This window comes from Protopterus annectens, chromosome 7.part1, assembly GCF_019279795.1.
Source record: "Protopterus annectens isolate FY-2018-M chromosome 7.part1, PAN1.0, whole genome shotgun sequence".
NCBI classification, from domain to species: Eukaryota; Metazoa; Chordata; order Ceratodontiformes; family Protopteridae; genus Protopterus; species Protopterus annectens.
Window position 1 is genome coordinate 362,596,425 of NC_056740.1, and position 16,482 is coordinate 362,612,906.

Consider the following 16,482-nt stretch of genomic DNA (forward strand, 5'->3'; position numbering starts at 1 on the left):
TATACTAACCATCCTGGATGGCGTGTATAAAAAATATTGATACTCTTCATTTCTTGTATAGTACTGTCACCATCTCTTAGTGTTGCTGGTATAGGTTCATAGGTATGTACTAGGCTTACGGCTACAAGGGCCTTTTTAAGCCTAGCTATGCATCCCAAATCTCTGACAAGTTCTCATACCCTTGATAACTGTAAGCAGGGGCTTGGGAGATGAAACATTTACAAGCAGGGGTCTGGGAGCTGAACCATTTATAGACTGCCTGTGCCCATTAGAGATGCAGGTGCCAAACCAGGGATGAATTTCCTGTTCCCATCCAATTGTCCAAGTTGCAGATGAATTGGGTTAGGGAAGAACTCTGCTTCACATGGATGGGGAGCCTGTTGTAGAGAAGGGGTAGTCTCTGGGATATATACCAGTCTCTCCAGCAAGTTCTGTTTATAACAGGCAAGGCTTAAGTCTTTAGAATGGGTAATTCTGATGCTGTTTGTTTTGCAGGTTTGCAAGAGGCTCATCAGGATGGGGTCTGACAATACCTTGTTTGCCAGGCATAGATCTCCCCCCTCAACAGTCCGTAGGAGACATAATTCAGGGATAGGCCTTTAGGCAATCTGCATGGTACATGTTACTTACGCCCTATATTCTTTTAGTGATTAACCTCTGTGGACTCTTCAGTTGTTCTTATGTCCTTACCAACCAAGCACTGCAGTTTAGTCATGGCATTAACTAGTCCGGTACACTGGGAAAGTTGATGCAGTCTTTTTCTATCTCTGTGCAAGAGGTCTGCCTTCAGAAGCACAGAAACTTGCTCACTTGAGCAACAGCACATAAACATGCTGCAACTCCCTGTAATAAACTGTAATGTGATGAGCAGTAGATGTGGTATTAGCAAGGAACAGCCTGTAAAACTGTAATGCATAACGTAACATTGTTATTGTTTACTACTGTAAAATTGTAACGCATAACATAACAGTGTTATTGTTTACTAGTGTAAAACTGTAACGCATAACGTAACAGTGTTATTGTTTACTAGTGTAAAACTGTAACACATAACGTAACAGTGTTATTGGTTACTAGTGTAAAACTGTAACGCATAATGTAACAGTGTTATTGCTTACTAGTGTAAAACTGTAATGCACAACGTAACAGTGTTATTGTTTACTAGTGTAAAACTGTAACTCATAACGTAACAGTGTTATTGTTTACTAGGCAGAGAAGAAGGAGGAAAAAACAGTGAAAATAAATACTTCTAAAGTATTTGATATGAAACAATGAAACCAGTCGGTATAGGCATTTGTTATAGTAACTTTTTTCTTTCCAAAGAACACAATTTCTCTGGCAGTTGGTGCAGAAGTTAAAGCTGTCTGCTGTAGTTCTTGCGGGACAGGGTTTGATTCTCTCAGACTTTGTTTGCCTGCTGTGTGACCATGAGCAACTCACTTAACCAGACATTGCTCCTAGATTACCCCTGAAAAGGAACTGTATCCCCAGTGGGCCTATCTGACTAAGAAATGGGTGTTATTACACTGCTGTATCCATATCTTTAATTTTGTTTGCGGTAGCATTTTGTATCTTCTAAGTTTGTGGTAGCATTTCACTCTGGACACTCATTTATTTTGCTTTTACATTACGTAGACTGGGATTATTCATCTATTGGTAGTAAGTATTAACCTGGTCTATCTGAGCTGGAAAGTACACAAAGTATTTTTCACACTTTTCTTATATACCTTGACTGTTCTTTAGCAGTCTCAAAAAAAATACTGTCTGCTGCTGCTGTAAGCAGTTAATTGCCCTGTATTACATTGTATCTGATAGTTGTAGGGCTATTGTAGGTAGTTTGCATGGTCTTGTTACACTTGGGCTCCAGACCAGCTGTTCTACATTATGAAGGTATTTTTCTGCACCCTTGTGGTAGTAGTCTGCTGCTCTAACCTGTCTGATTTGGGGATTGTTGGTGGAAGGCTTATCGTGTGCTTTCCTGATTATTATTTAGCGTTTGTTTCTCTTTGCTCATATTTATGCCTTACCCTTCGTGCAGCAGTGGTTAACAGTGCCTTGAGTAGAAGCAAAAGCCTAGAAGTTCACTTTTAATTTAACAGCTATCAGTGAAACCCTTCAAACCTTTTATGCTGTTCTAGGAGCAACTCAGCTGCGCACTGAGCAGCGTTGAGTTATTCATCAACTTTAGTCTACACAAAGGATAGGTCCCTGTTGTAGTCTCGGCTATACCAGAGCAGTCCTATCAAATTAACCAATTCCCTTCAATAATAAGACATACAGTAAGAACCTGCTATCATGGAAGGGAAGTTTCCCATCATCTCTCTGGCCAGCTGATAGACATGGGTGCCCTGAGGCAATGTAGCAATTGTCACATATATACTGATAACCACTTACTCTTGAAACAAATAGTTTGTGAGAAATGTAGTTACACTATGAAATTGTAGGTGAGACTCTCACATAAGGACAGATCAAGTGTTATACAGGTTGTCAGCACCCACACACATACACACACACACACACACACACACACACACACACACACACACACACACACACACACACACACACACACACACACACACACACACACACACACACACACACACACACACTTCCCACACTAAATAAGGACTCGACATATAAACCCACATACATGGAGGCACTCCCTAGTAACTTACCAAGCGATCAGAGGCCTCCCAAACGAAAACCATGTACACACATAACAATGCAAAAGCATCCACAACACATAATAACACACACACACACACACACACACACACACACACACACGTGTCTCAACAAATAAGCCTATAAGGCATAACACCACAAAATGTAATGTAATGGTCATAGGTGATTCCATTGTGAGATACACAGATGTTCCCCTCACCAGGCTGGATAAGGAGCAGGTAACAGTTAGCTGCCTGTCAGGTGCCAGGATCTATCAAGTCACTCAAGCACTCAAGTCAGTCAACCACAAGTACCAGTATGACTCCTTCATAGTCCATGTGGGGGTGAATGACTTTTTGAGTCGTACCTCACTGGACTATATGAAGAGAGAAATGACTGAACTCCCAGATTGTGTGTCATAGGCAGGTATAATCCTAGCCTTAAGAAGTATTCTACCTTCTGCAAGGATGATACCACAATACAAACAAAAAATGATTGACTTTAACAATTAGCTTGGCTTCTGTTGTCAGCCCAAGGGGAGCCAATGTATCTGTCAGCCTGGGAAGACATGGTCAACAGGCCATGTTGCTTTGTCAGAGATGGTCTGCACCTGTCTCCTGTAGGCTTTTGGATACTGGCAAAGGCATTGGCCACCCCTATTGTGCCTTTTTTAGGCAGTGTCAAAATAGCCAACCTCCCAACATAACAAAATCTTCTGTAGATAAACTCAAGGTACTGCTGCTTAATGATAAGTGTAAACAAGAAATTGCAGTCCCTGGAAGCACTCCTCACTTTGGAAGATGCTGACGTCTGTGCAGTCACCGAGACATGGTTCAAAGATGTGGACATAACCCCAACCATGCAGGGCTACAGTATCTTTAATACTTTCGGACCACAAACTGAGTGTGAAAGAACCAAAGGAGGAGGTGTCTCCATCTTCCTTAAGGATAAGTACACCTTGAGACTGGTCAAACAGTATGACTCTCTTGAACTACTCCATTTCCAATTAACTGTAGGCAAATCCCTGTACCACATCATCGCTAGGTATAGGTACTCCACCATGAAACAGGAAAAGCATACCACATACCTGGACTTACTGGAGTAACTTGCCATACAGCCAACATCTTACTCAAGGGTGATTTTAATTATCCTACCATCGTCTGGGAAACGTACATGATTACAAACATGCTTGCTCAGAGGTTCTAGTTAGCACACTCACAAGAGGCTCAAATGTCCTGGACATAGTATTCTCTAACATGGGAGAGCATTGCACCCCCCCTCCCATGTGATGTCCTCCCTTGTAAAATTGGACCATAAATCAGTCTCGTAAGATGTAATCATAAGATAGGAGACGCCATCAAGCTCAAAAACAGTTAAGAATTTTTTTAAAGACAAACTACCTCCTACTAAGTGATGGTATAAGAAGTTTCAAAGTCTCCTCAAACCCAAATAACACAGACTGCTATGCAGAGGTTTACACCAGTACCGTGTATAACCACTGAAGCAGTTGTATAAATTCGGCTGGACTGGTACCTAACTGGAATAAAACCAGGTCTTGCTGAAAAAACAAGCCACCCTGGTGGACCCTTAGTATAAGCAGGGTATACAACATGAGAAAGAAATGAATATCCAAGGACAAGAGGGAACTGGCTCAGCAGAGGAAGAAATCCCTCTCTAGCATAAAGAAATAAATTCCTCCAGAGCTAACTACAAACCAAAAATATCCTCCCTTTGTAATCATAAGGCATTCTTTAACTATGTCCGAAATCTAAAAAGGAATACCCAGCTATGTGCTGAACTGGTTGTGGATGGCACCACCCATACTCAACTGGAGGTAATAGCCAACCTGCTAGCTGACAGATTTGGAGCAAACTTCACCTCCCGTCCCCTCCAGTCACCCCCCAAAGTATGCCTGCCACCATTCCTCAGCCTGTTATCTCAAGAGAGCAGGTCATCTTGGTGCTGTCTAAGGTCAAAAACATGACATTGTGAGACCAGGCAACATCCCAGGTTGCCTTTTAAATTACTTAAAACATGACCTAGAAGACACACTTAGATTCGCCTGTTTAACCACAGCCTGCAAACTGGCTATGTTCCAGTGGAATGAAGGACAGCAACAGTAACCCCGTTGCACAAAGGGGGACCTTCATCTGATCCTGGAATTTATAGGCCCTTAACCTTGACTAGCCTCATCTGCAAGGCCATGGAGGGAATCATTATGGACTTTATTAACAAGGACATAGGTAATCTTTAAACTCTGGGCCCAACCCAGTTTGGATTTGTCAAAAGTAGAGCCTGTTAAACTTGGTTGACTTCTTTGAGAAAGTTGCCAAGGCCCTGGATGAGGGAAAGACAGTGCACCTACCATTACTTAGCGAAGGCATTTGATACAATCCTCAGGTATTATAATGAAACTCTCCCAATTGGGAATTAACTCCTGCCTTACCAAATGGGTAGCCAACTGGCTTACCAATAGGACACATACTGTCAAATTGGGTGACTTCACCTCTAGCAAAAGACCAGTCACCAGTGGTGTACCACAGGATTCTGTGCTGGGCCCCTCACCATTTAGAATTTATTTCTCAAAGGGCCAGGCAAACTTGGATGGACTGTGGCTTGCTAAGTTTGCTGACAATTACAAATTGGGAGCAATCATTGAGTCCCCAAGTGATGTTAACATACTGCAGATAGGATTAACGCAGACAAATGATTGATGCCAAAGCCACGGATTAAAGCTAAATGCAAAAAAAAATGCATTATTATTCCCTTTGAGAAAGCTGACATCCCTGCTAATTACATTATGGACAGCACCCCCCCAAGTGTAGATCCAGTGGCACATGATCTGGGTACTCAGGCTGATAGCAATCTGAACTTTGACCATCAAGTATCTAAGTATTAAGAAAATCCTTCTATGTGGCACATCTTATAAGTAAAGGCATTGCATCTAGATCTGAGGATGTTATAATTCCATTACACCCAGCTCTCATCAGACCAATAGTATAGTATAATGCTCCCTTCTGCATGTACCTCACAAGGCACCTGCAACAATTAGAGAAACCACAGAGGTTTACCACCAACAATTACAGGGTACACAAAACAAGTCTTACAAGGAAAGACTGAAAGCTCTGTCACTATATTCTGTCTCCTACAGGTTGCTAAGGGATGACCTGTGCCTGGCTTACATGCAGTCTCTGACCCAGCACTGATGGAAATGCTACACATTTGTAAATCAAACTGCACGAGGGTCACTCGCTGGAGGGATTTTAACCTAGTGTCTGACATGAACAGGTCATGCTAGAGAGATAGATACATCTCCCAGACAATGCCACTTTCCAGAACAAGCTTCCAGTTCATGTGAAACAGAACCCCTCCCTGACCCTATTCAAAAGCAACCTAGATCAATGGATGGTTGACTACAAATTTACTCCTGGGGTGGCGCCCATGTTCCTCCTGGACAGAGGAAGTTGATATTAACTACCATGGACCTATACCTCTGCAAACTTCAGTCGCCTAACCACCGACAGTTGGAACAACTCAGGCTAGATATGGTTAGGCTTGTAAGGAGTCTAGGGCTGTTAGCCTAGTAACCTTCTATGATCCTATGAATTTATGCAGTGGGTAGCAACTGCTATGATACATTGTTACCTGTATGGGAACCGGACCTCTGGATGAAAATGCAACTAATTAAGAATGGAATCATTTTTACATAAGTGTCTGTTCATTTGGAGTTCATTACATTGGGAGTAGGATATGCAGCTAAATGCAATCTGACCAAATTATGAAATTAGTACATTTGCCAACAAATTTAGAAAGATGACAAGGGTTGACACAAGGGGGCATTCTCTGTTTAGCCTGAGTTACAAAGATTTCACAGCTAATTATAGGAAAACAGGGGTTCATGAGCATATAACCTTTGTAGTGGGTAAAAGGTGATAAAGCTCACACAGAAAACAAGTTGAGTCAAAAGTTTCCCAAATGAACAGTTGGCTGAATTTTCTGCTGCTTTGTTCTTTTAAAAAAACTTGCATTCAGCTGTACATCCTAGTGCCTGTTGGATTAAAGTGATTTATTGGAATTAGAGCGTGGAGAATGAAAAGTTGTACAATTTTTGATTAATGTTTTTGATAGTTATCTTTTACTTGCTGAAGGGTCAGCTGCTCACAGACCATTGCCTGCAACTGAATGCTTATTTGTGCATTTGAGAGCAAATTTTTTTCTGCTGCTTTGTTCTTTTAAAAAAAATGCATTCAGCTGCACATCCTAGTCCCTTTTGTATTAAAGTGATTTATTGGAATTAGAGAATGGAGAATGAAAAGTTGTACAACTTTTGATTAAATGTTTTTGATAGTTATCTTTTACTTGCTGAAGGGTCAGCTGGCTACAGACCATTGCCTGCAGCTGAATGCTTATTTGTGCATTTGAGAGCAAAACTGTGTCTGCAAATAGACTTTCTCTAGCAAATTTGAGTAAGAGGGGAGGTAAGTTATCCACAGAAAGGGAGAAGAGTTCAAGTTTGCTGAGGAGGTGAGCAGTTTGTCTTTGCTAAGGATGTAGGTCCCTTTTTGACTTCTTTCTATATGTATTACAGCTTCATAAACTCTGTGCAGAAAAGCCCAAGATCATCCTGTCATGCATGTGCTTCATTGTTTAATTTTCTAGCTTCATGCTATTTTTTTAACTATTTTTAGGTACTGGAGGCAAGCACTAGGGATGCAGGTTAAATATGTTTATGCTGGTAACTACCAATTCTGCTACTCTTACCGAGGAAAACCTGGAAACAAACCATCCATCCTGATGCTACATGGATTCTCAGCACACAAAGATATGTGGTTATATGTGGTCAAAGTGAGTCTTTTAAGCTTTCTCTTAGTAAATGTATACTACAGAAGTGTTTTCCCTCCTTTATAGTTCATATCCATATACATTTTTGTTCCGTAACTTCATATGTTAGATTAAACTGTCTAGGTGTCTCTAGTAATATTTATTAGTTTGGTGAACAGATTCCTTTCACTTTGCTCTCCCATCATAAGCTGCTTTGCACTTGTTTTATCATTTCCTTGTTAATACTGTTTGTAACAACACCCAGTATCATCAAGTTAAGGCAATGTTCTTAGAGATGATAGCAAATGGTTTTTCCTATTTGATTACAGATGGCCCTCAGAGTAATGCAGGCATGCAGTCCAGCAACGGACAGTGAAAGAGGCAGATCTCTTGCTACATTGTGTATTCCAGCTGTCCTTTTTCTGTAACTGCATCAACAGGCTGCACACCTGAGGTAGGTGTGGAGACATTAGCAAACTCTGATTGCCTGTAATGCATAAAATATACTTAGTTATACAAGCAGAGCACCTCATTGGCCCTCTTCAAATGCAATCTGGACAATTGGATGGGTAAACATAAATTCACCCTGGGGGTACCACCTGTGTCCCTCTTAGACAGGGGCAACAGGTGTTGTTCGTGAAAATAATGGTAAAGCTTGGCAAGGCTTGAAAGGGCCCCATGGTCATTAGCCTAGTAACCTCCTATGATCCTATGATCCTATAGTCTGGCAGGGCACTGATGACATCAGATTGATAGGTATATGTGACACAGATGTAAGACATGAGTGATGCCCTGATGTAGACCCGCAAAGGGAGAGGAAAGGCACCTTTAGACACAATGCCATCATTGACTATAGAACATCAGTCATTTCCCGGCTTTTAATCCAGTAATACCATGCAAGTCGACCCCTTCATTACACTTAGGATGAGGGTTTGCTGTCTGTCGACAGTAGGATTCTTTCTTATGAACTAGTGGTGGATGCCCCCCTTACAGGGAAGAAATGAAAAACAGACACCTCTGAATGGATTAAACAATGTGCTCAAAGCTTTATACGACATGCATGCATACCAGATAAACATGTGCTGTATGCACTACCTTGTTTAATATATGGAGTTCATACTGTTTAAGGAGAATAGATGGACATCATTCTGTATAAAAAGAATGGAACAGAAAAAAAGCCACATAATTTATAAGATGTGATTTAATTTATGTATTCCCATAAAAGAAGTAACAAAGCTATGGAGAGGAACAGGGTGGAAGCAAAGATAAAAAAGAAACTGGAGTCAAGGAAAAAACATAGAAAATGACCGAGAAGCAGGAGCATTGCAGCAAGAAAGTGGATTGTCAGTAATGCCACACTAGGCGTACCACCTCAGGAATACCACAGTAGGAAAGTGGGTCACTGGCAGTACTACAAAAAGAATGTGGCTCATTTGTAGCACTACAGAAAGAACATAGGTCCTGGGGAGCACTGCATAAATAATGTGGGTCACTGGGAGCTCTAGAGAAAAAATGTGGGTCATCAGGAGCACAACCCAATGAACATAGGTCATCAGGAGCACTACAGAAAGAATGTGGATTAACAAGAGTAATACACTAGGAAGGTGGGTTGTCAGTGGGCCAGGCATGAGGTGAGAAAATTATAGAAAGAAGATTGGTGGATCAGGCCTGGAGCAGGGAGCTTCATGGACAGAGGATAGGTAAGAACTGAAGTAGCTCAGAGTGGCCAGAAAGGAGGAGCAGAGGCAAAAAGCAGACAAGAAATCCACTTTAACTGTGCTTTTGAAAATAAAAGCTTTAGCTATTGACGTTTTTAATATGCTATGCACAAAGAAGTCTGATAAAATGCTGAGAAATTATACCCAGAGTAAGGTATGTGATTGGATATTTAGGGGAGTAGTAAGTATCTTAAATGCATAATAAACAAGTTAATAACTAATCTTTCAAAAGAAACTTACAGGGTCAGGTATATAGTTTAAAGGTTGGGAGTATGTGGGAGCTGACAGTATGCCCACTGAATAAACATCTGCCTGAATTTATGTTAGCTCAGGTGGATGTAAAAGGTCCCATGGAACTTATAGAAAAAAGAGTATCAGAAGTTTCCTGGTGCCATGGCCCAGTTTCCCTTAGTGAGTATGATTAAGGTTAAGAAGGTGCAGAGGAAAAAGGAAACAAATGTAAAAACCTGCAGGTAGCTTGGATGAAGATCTATTTTTAATATTAAAAGGAGATTTCAGTTTTTCCTCTGATGTGTGATAGTACACATTTTCTGGATAACATTCTGTTTGGTGGTGCCTGGTGTGCTGTAAACTCTTCCTTGGTTGTCCATTTCAGGACACAGGTAAAGAAACTTTGATTTTGCTATTTTATTTAGCTTTACAGCTCTGAAAGTATATGCTGTTTAATGGGGGGAGACATGTGTTCCTATTTTTGGGATGTGTGCTGAACTATAACTGTTTCTGTCTTGATCAGACACTGTATTCTACTGTTTTATCGGGATTGGTGTGCTGTGAATTCTTCCCTGGTTGCCCTATTAAGGACACAGGTGAAAAAACTTTGATTTTTTTATTTAGTTTTACCTCACTGAAAGTATGTGCTGTTTAATAATGGAACGTGTCTTCCTATATGGGGCTTTGTGCTGAACTATAACTTTTCTTCCCTTGAGCAGTCATTACATTCTGATCTTTGGTGGTGCTTGAGTATTGTTGCATTTAAGTAGTTACCTGTTAATAATCTTATTTATTTAATAATCGTATTTATTTGGTAGATAGATTAATGTATAAGAATTTAATTAAGGGTTTACAAATGATTATTATGGATTCTTTACATTCATATTTTCTTGAAAATTCAATGAATCAGAAATATTTGGGTAAATGTATAACTTGTGGGGTATTGCTAATAAATTCTGATTTTAGAACACAAGTGTATTAATTGTAAATGTCTGGAAGATTTATGTTTTATTTTAAATAGCAAGTTGTTTGATTCTCAGACTGAATGTATGTGCAGTAATGAAGTAGGATTATGGTTTGTTTCTGAATTTGCTAAAAATTGGCAATCAAAACATTTAGATATAAAAATAAATGATCTTGAGAAAATAAGGATGGAAACAAGGGAGGTGAAGTTGATCATTCGGAAGATAAATAAAGATCAAGGTCAGAAGCAAGCTGGGAAAAAGTGTACTTTTAAAGTCAGTTAAAGCTCAAGTTAAGAGGAAAAGGAAAGTTGGGAATACTGATGGAATGAAGAAAAAGAAGAATTTTAGTAAGTCTTCTACAGCAACAAATTTAGTCAAAGAAATTTCAATTAGTTCATCAAGTGATATTTCAAATAATTTAGTTTTATCTGTTGTTAGGGAACAACGTGAACCAACTAGGAAAGAAGATTTGGGCGATTCTAAAGTTTTTGTGGATGACTACTCATTGATTATGTCCTCTCTTTCAGGTAAATGTGCAGGTGACTTAGAGCATGCTGTAATTAAGGGACTAGAGAGTTCTTGTACTAACAAATCTGACTGCTCCAATGTTTCAAAATATAAAAATAATTGTGTGGTGGAAAATTATGATAGTACAATTTCAGTTAACTTTGGGAAAGCTATGCCTGTGATTTGAAAAGGTTTTAAGGGGTGGAGTTCACCTTAATTATTATGGATCTAAGGTTCTGTCAATCTTGTTTAGGAATTGTGCTGAATTATTTTAGGGCCTCACATGAGTGGATCAATTTGTGCAGTAGTAACAGGAAATTTAACAGATTTTTAAAATGTTCCTATTGTAATTCCCAGAGCTTGGAGAACAAAGAAAATTAGTTAAAATGTATTGCACTTTCTGAGGGATATCAGTTTATTGTTGTTACAAAGACATAGAATGCCTCTGATATACAAATACTAGGGTATAACAAATTTGAATGCTTACAAATAAGCAAGAGAGATGGAGGCGTAAGTTTATGGATTAGAAATTCAATTTCTTTTAAACTTGTACAGACAATTGCCAAGTTGGAATGCGTAACAGTCCAAACATATGGAATATTGTTGCATAATGCTATAACATTGATACTTTGTTATAGTACAACTACAATAGATTTTGATACTTGGTATAATTATTTGTCTATATTAAATACAAATTTAGATTATAAAAATTGATAACTTTAAATGTTAAGTTGTCAATCTCGCCTTCATTCTTGCTGGATGGGTTCGGAGCCGATCCTCGGCTCCGACTCAGCCAAAACTAAAGCTCGAGAGCTAATTCCACCGGTTCGAGGCTCCCCTATATCCCACAATGCTAGGCGGTAACTACCCAGATCTCATTTGCCGCAATAGCTGACGAGGTGCTTTTCTACCGGCTCAGGCAGGTGAGTTAGACTTTTACCTTATTAGGTACTTCTAAAACCCCCTTTTTTGTTGTCATACATAACCTTTTAGTTTAATTTAAGTATTTAGATTAATCGACCCTGTTGTCGAGTCTTTTTTCCCTTTCTTCCCTTATCTTGTGTGTATTGCCTGGGACCTGTGCACCTGCAGGACTCTTGTGCTGTTTGTCATGGTTTTAGCCCTAGAGTCCTGCAGGAACGCAAGAACAAGCTAATCTTGCGGGGCTTATTAAAGCCTGAAGGCCCCCCGACTCAGTCTGTGTCGGGGAAGCCTTCCAAAACCTCCAAACAGTCGGCTCCGGTTCCACAGTCGACTGTTGGAAAGACTAAGTCGGCTTCGACATCGGCTCCGGCTGGAGCCGATGTTTCCAAGCCTCATACTTTTACCTCGGCTCCGGCTGGAGCCGAGGCTGATAAAACTCCGTCGGCTCCGATACTTTTATCGGAGCCACGGTCTAGGAAGAGGTCCAGATCCCCCTCTATCGGCTTCGTGCATTCGGCACCAGGATCCCCTCTCCTTTCTGAACGGAGCCATAAAACTCATTCCTCACGGTCTTCCAGGTTATCTGACCATGATTTGCAAAGGGTAGTGAGTAGACTTCTCAAGTCCGAGGCACTGGCCCAAATGCTGCATAGCCCGACTCACCAGTCAGTGGCTATTTCTGTTCCCCAATACATTCCTCCTCCGACTCCTTTGAGTTCGGAGCCAGGGCTTGTCGGAGCCATGGCTGTCAGTGCGTCGGATCCGATACCTTCCCTTTCGGCTCCGTCGTCTGCTCCGATCTCCTCTTTGGAGGGATCTCGGCGCCGAGCTTCCCTCGTCGGCTCCGAGGGGGCGAGTGGCATCGGACCCTTGTCCGACCCCGCTCTCCCTCTCGGGGCTTCCGCGTTGGTGAGTTCGGCTCCAACATCGGCTTCGGAGCCATCCCTGTCGTTGCCGGGGGAGGTCCTTGTCTCTTCGGAGCGGGGGCCTCTGGCCTTGCCTGACAGGGGTGCCTTCGAGGTCATGCGGAGCGTGCTAGAACCAGGTTCTGCCCCACAGTCGGCTCCTTCAGCCCCCCCATCTACAGTGCCTGCGGTGATTTCTACTCAACCCCTTGTCTTAGACCGCAGAGAGCCAACTCCTCAAGTTTCCCCATTGGGAATTTCCTCCTCTTCCGAGGCCTCTCCTGACCCGGCAGGAGAACCCCAAGGAAGAGGCAGTGCAAGAGGAAGCACATTGACTCCCCTGAGTCTATCACCTCTGACACTGACTTAGAGGAATCCGAAGGTTCCCCTCGATCCCCCTCTGAGGATGTCTCCTTTGCTGACATCCTTGAGATCCTGAAACAGAGGGGGAACTGGCCAGCCCTTAACCCTTCGGAGGATGAGTCAGTGTATCTTGAGGCGTTTGGCTCTCGCCCTTCTACCTCCTGGGTGTCCCCTCCCTTTGACCCCCTTATGGAAGTGGTGGCAAGGAAGGTTTGGACGGCTCCTGATTCAGTGGAACCCACCCCAAGGAGACCATCTAAATTTATTACTGCCCCTAGAGATAAAGATTTTTTATCCAAAGGTGTCCCTGTTGATGCCATGGTGGTGGCTGCGGCCACTAAGAAGGAGTTAGCTGATCCTTCGGTTCCTGTCCAACCTCCTAATAAGGAATCTAGGACCATGGACAGGTACGGCAAGCGGATGTTCTCATCAGCGACCTTTTCGATGCGTTCGCTGAATTACTTATGCCACTTCACTCGTCTCCAGAGAGATTTACTCAAGGATATGGGTGAACTGATAAAGGATCCTACAGCTGAGGGGTTCAAAGACACAATGAACTCCCAGTTGGCAACCCTGAATTCCATCGTTAACTCCTCCATGCGGCTGGTATCATATGGTGCAGATGGGGCGAGTAGAGCCGCAGGCACAGGTGTTGCCTTACGACGTCACGCCTGGATGCAGCTATGTAACTTTGCGGACCCTTTCAAGGCGTCCTTCACCAATTCTCCCTTTGATGGATCATCCTTGTTTGGTCCACAGGTGAAGGATATATTGACCAGGTGCGAGGTAGAAGGTAAGACTCTCTCTGCCGTAGGAGTCCGTTTTTCTACCCCTTCTAGACCCTATCCCAAAGGTCAGAGGGGAGGAAAGATGTGGTTCCACAAACAATCCCAGGGAGTCTCATCTGACGCACAAGGCTGATTCCCCTCTAGAGGCAGAGGGGGGAATAATAATAATAGACACCCCTAGAGGCAGAGGAGGTCCGCAAAACCAGGGTAGCAGAGAAATGTTCTCTGACAAACCCTTTCAGCATCCCTGAGGGGCTGCCCGGCTATCCACCTTCGGAGGCAGTCGGGGGAAGATTATCCCTGTACCCAAAAGCCTGGCTTTCCCTTACTCAAGACAAATGGGTACAGTCGATAATATCCGAGGGTTACAAAATTCCCTTTGTTCACATCCCATCCCAACCCAAAAGATCCCTTCCAGACGTTCCACCGGTCTAAGGGAACAAGCAGCATTAGAAATTTCAAAGCTGCTATCAAAAAGAGCTATCCAATCAGTCCCAGCAGACCAGCAAGGATCCGGAATCTACTCCAAATTCTTTTTGGTACCAAAAACAGGGGACTGGAGACCCATACTGGATCTCAGCTACTTAAACAAGTATGTCAGGAAAACAAAATTCCGGATGGTCACCCTACAGTCCATTCTACCCTTCTTGGGTCAGGACAATTGGATGTGCTCGATAGATCTTCAGGACGCGTACTACAACATCAAGATGAACAGACGCTCCAGGAGATATCTCCGCTTCAGGCTGGGAGCCAGTCACTACCAGTTCAGGGCCCTGCCCTTTGGTCTCACTACAGCCCCCCGTGTGTTTACCAAATGCATGGCAGTGGTTGCGGCTCACTTGAGACGTCAAGGATTCCAGGTGTTTCCATATTTAGACGACTGGCTCCTTACCGCCACCACCAGACATCAGCTTCTTCTATCGAGGGACGTCACCATCCAATCTTGCCAAGCTCTAGGCATTTCGATAAATTTCGAAAAATCTGCCTTGTCGCCTTCTCAATCTATTACCTTTATAGGCGCCATCTTAGACACACTCAATCTTTCAGCCAGACTCACAGAGCAGAGAGTGTCAGACATTCGGAACCAAGTTTCCCTTCACTTACAATGCAACAAAGTCAAAGCCAGACTAGTTTTGAAGGTGTTAGGACTCATGGCAGCAGCTATTCCCCTTCTCCCCTTAGCTCGCTTTCACATGAGGATCCTCCAATGGATGCTGTTTACTCAATGGTCCTTTCAACAGCTCCCGATGTCCCATACCATATTGATAACTCAATCATGCAAGAATCAACTGTCTTGGTGGATCACATCACCTCAACTTCTCCGAGGAAGACCCTTCACTCTCCCCCCCCCCCAGTCGCCACGTTGACAACAGACGCCTCCCTGATCGGGTGGAGGGGGGGGCATTATCAGGGCAGGACAGTCCAGGGCACATGGCAACCTTTCGAGTGCCACTTGCACATAAACGTCTTAGAGATGAGAGCAGTGCTTTTAGCGTTGCAAGCCCTTCATGACTCTCTTCCCACTGGGACTATTGCAATTCAAAAGGACAACATGTCCATAGTGTGGTACATCAACAAACAAGGCAGAACCAGATCATACCCTTTATGTCGAGAGGCACTCAGACTTTGGCAATGGGCGATCTCTTCTCAGCGTTTTCTGATAGCAACACACATTCCCTGGAAATCCAACGTTATTGCAGACAAATTGAGCAGAGCAATTCTCATGCCCCACGAGTGGTCTCTAAAGAAATCAGTTCTAGAAGAAGTATTCCTAAGATGGGGCCAGCCTTGCTGCGATCTTTTTGCTACTCCCCAAAACAGCAAGTGTCACGACTTCTTCACTCTCTTCCCGTTACCAGGCCATCCCACCAGAGACGGTCTAGTCCACGATTGGCCCCGGGGACTTCTATATGCCTTTCCCCCCTTTCCACTGATATCTCAACTAATTCAGAAAGCCATCACCTTGAGAGTGACAATGATCCTCATTGCCCCTTACTGGCCTCGACAGATATGGTTTCCCTTTCTTCATCGTTACGTTTTGGAGCAGCCTTGGCATCTGGACCCAGTACCAGATCTGATAACCCACCAATCGGGTCAGCTGCACCAATCTCTGCCTTCTCTAAACCTCACAGCGTGGTTTCTCGATTCCAACCTTAGCCAGGCTTCCCTCAATATCTCGCTCGGTCCGAGATATCTTGATAGCCTCTCATAAATCTTCTACCCGGAAGATTTATAGTAGCAAATGGAAACGCTTCTCTTTTTGGGCAACATCAAGAAACATAGATCCCTTTACTGCACCTATCCAGACTATTCTAGACTTTCTAGCAGAACTCTTTCATTTAGGATCATCTGCATCTACCATTAGAGTTCAATTGGCTGCCATATCAAATTTTCATGTTGGTGTTTCAGAGTCTAGCATCATGGCTCACAAACTCTGTAAAGCCTTTTTAAGGGGCGTATTTCTTCTCAAACCTCCAATCAAAGATCCCCGCCTCAATGGGATTTGAACTTGGTTCTGGCATCTTTAATTCTTCCCCACTTCGAACCGGCGGCTTCATGTTCTCTGAAGTTGCTTTCTTGGAAGACACTTTTTCTG

The 16,482-nt window shown here is 42.8% G+C and overlaps 1 protein-coding gene across 1 annotated transcript in view; it reads left to right on the top strand.

The window, feature by feature from the left end:
• The window catches only part of ABHD6 (abhydrolase domain containing 6, acylglycerol lipase), a 510,377-nt gene that overhangs the window by 20,988 nt on the left and 472,907 nt on the right, over window positions 1-16,482 (top strand). Inside the window, exon 2 of the mRNA XM_044078793.1 lies at window positions 7,353-7,509. Coding sequence (XP_043934728.1) covers window positions 7,353-7,509 — 157 coding nt within the window. The remainder of the gene's footprint in view (window positions 1-7,352; window positions 7,510-16,482) is intronic.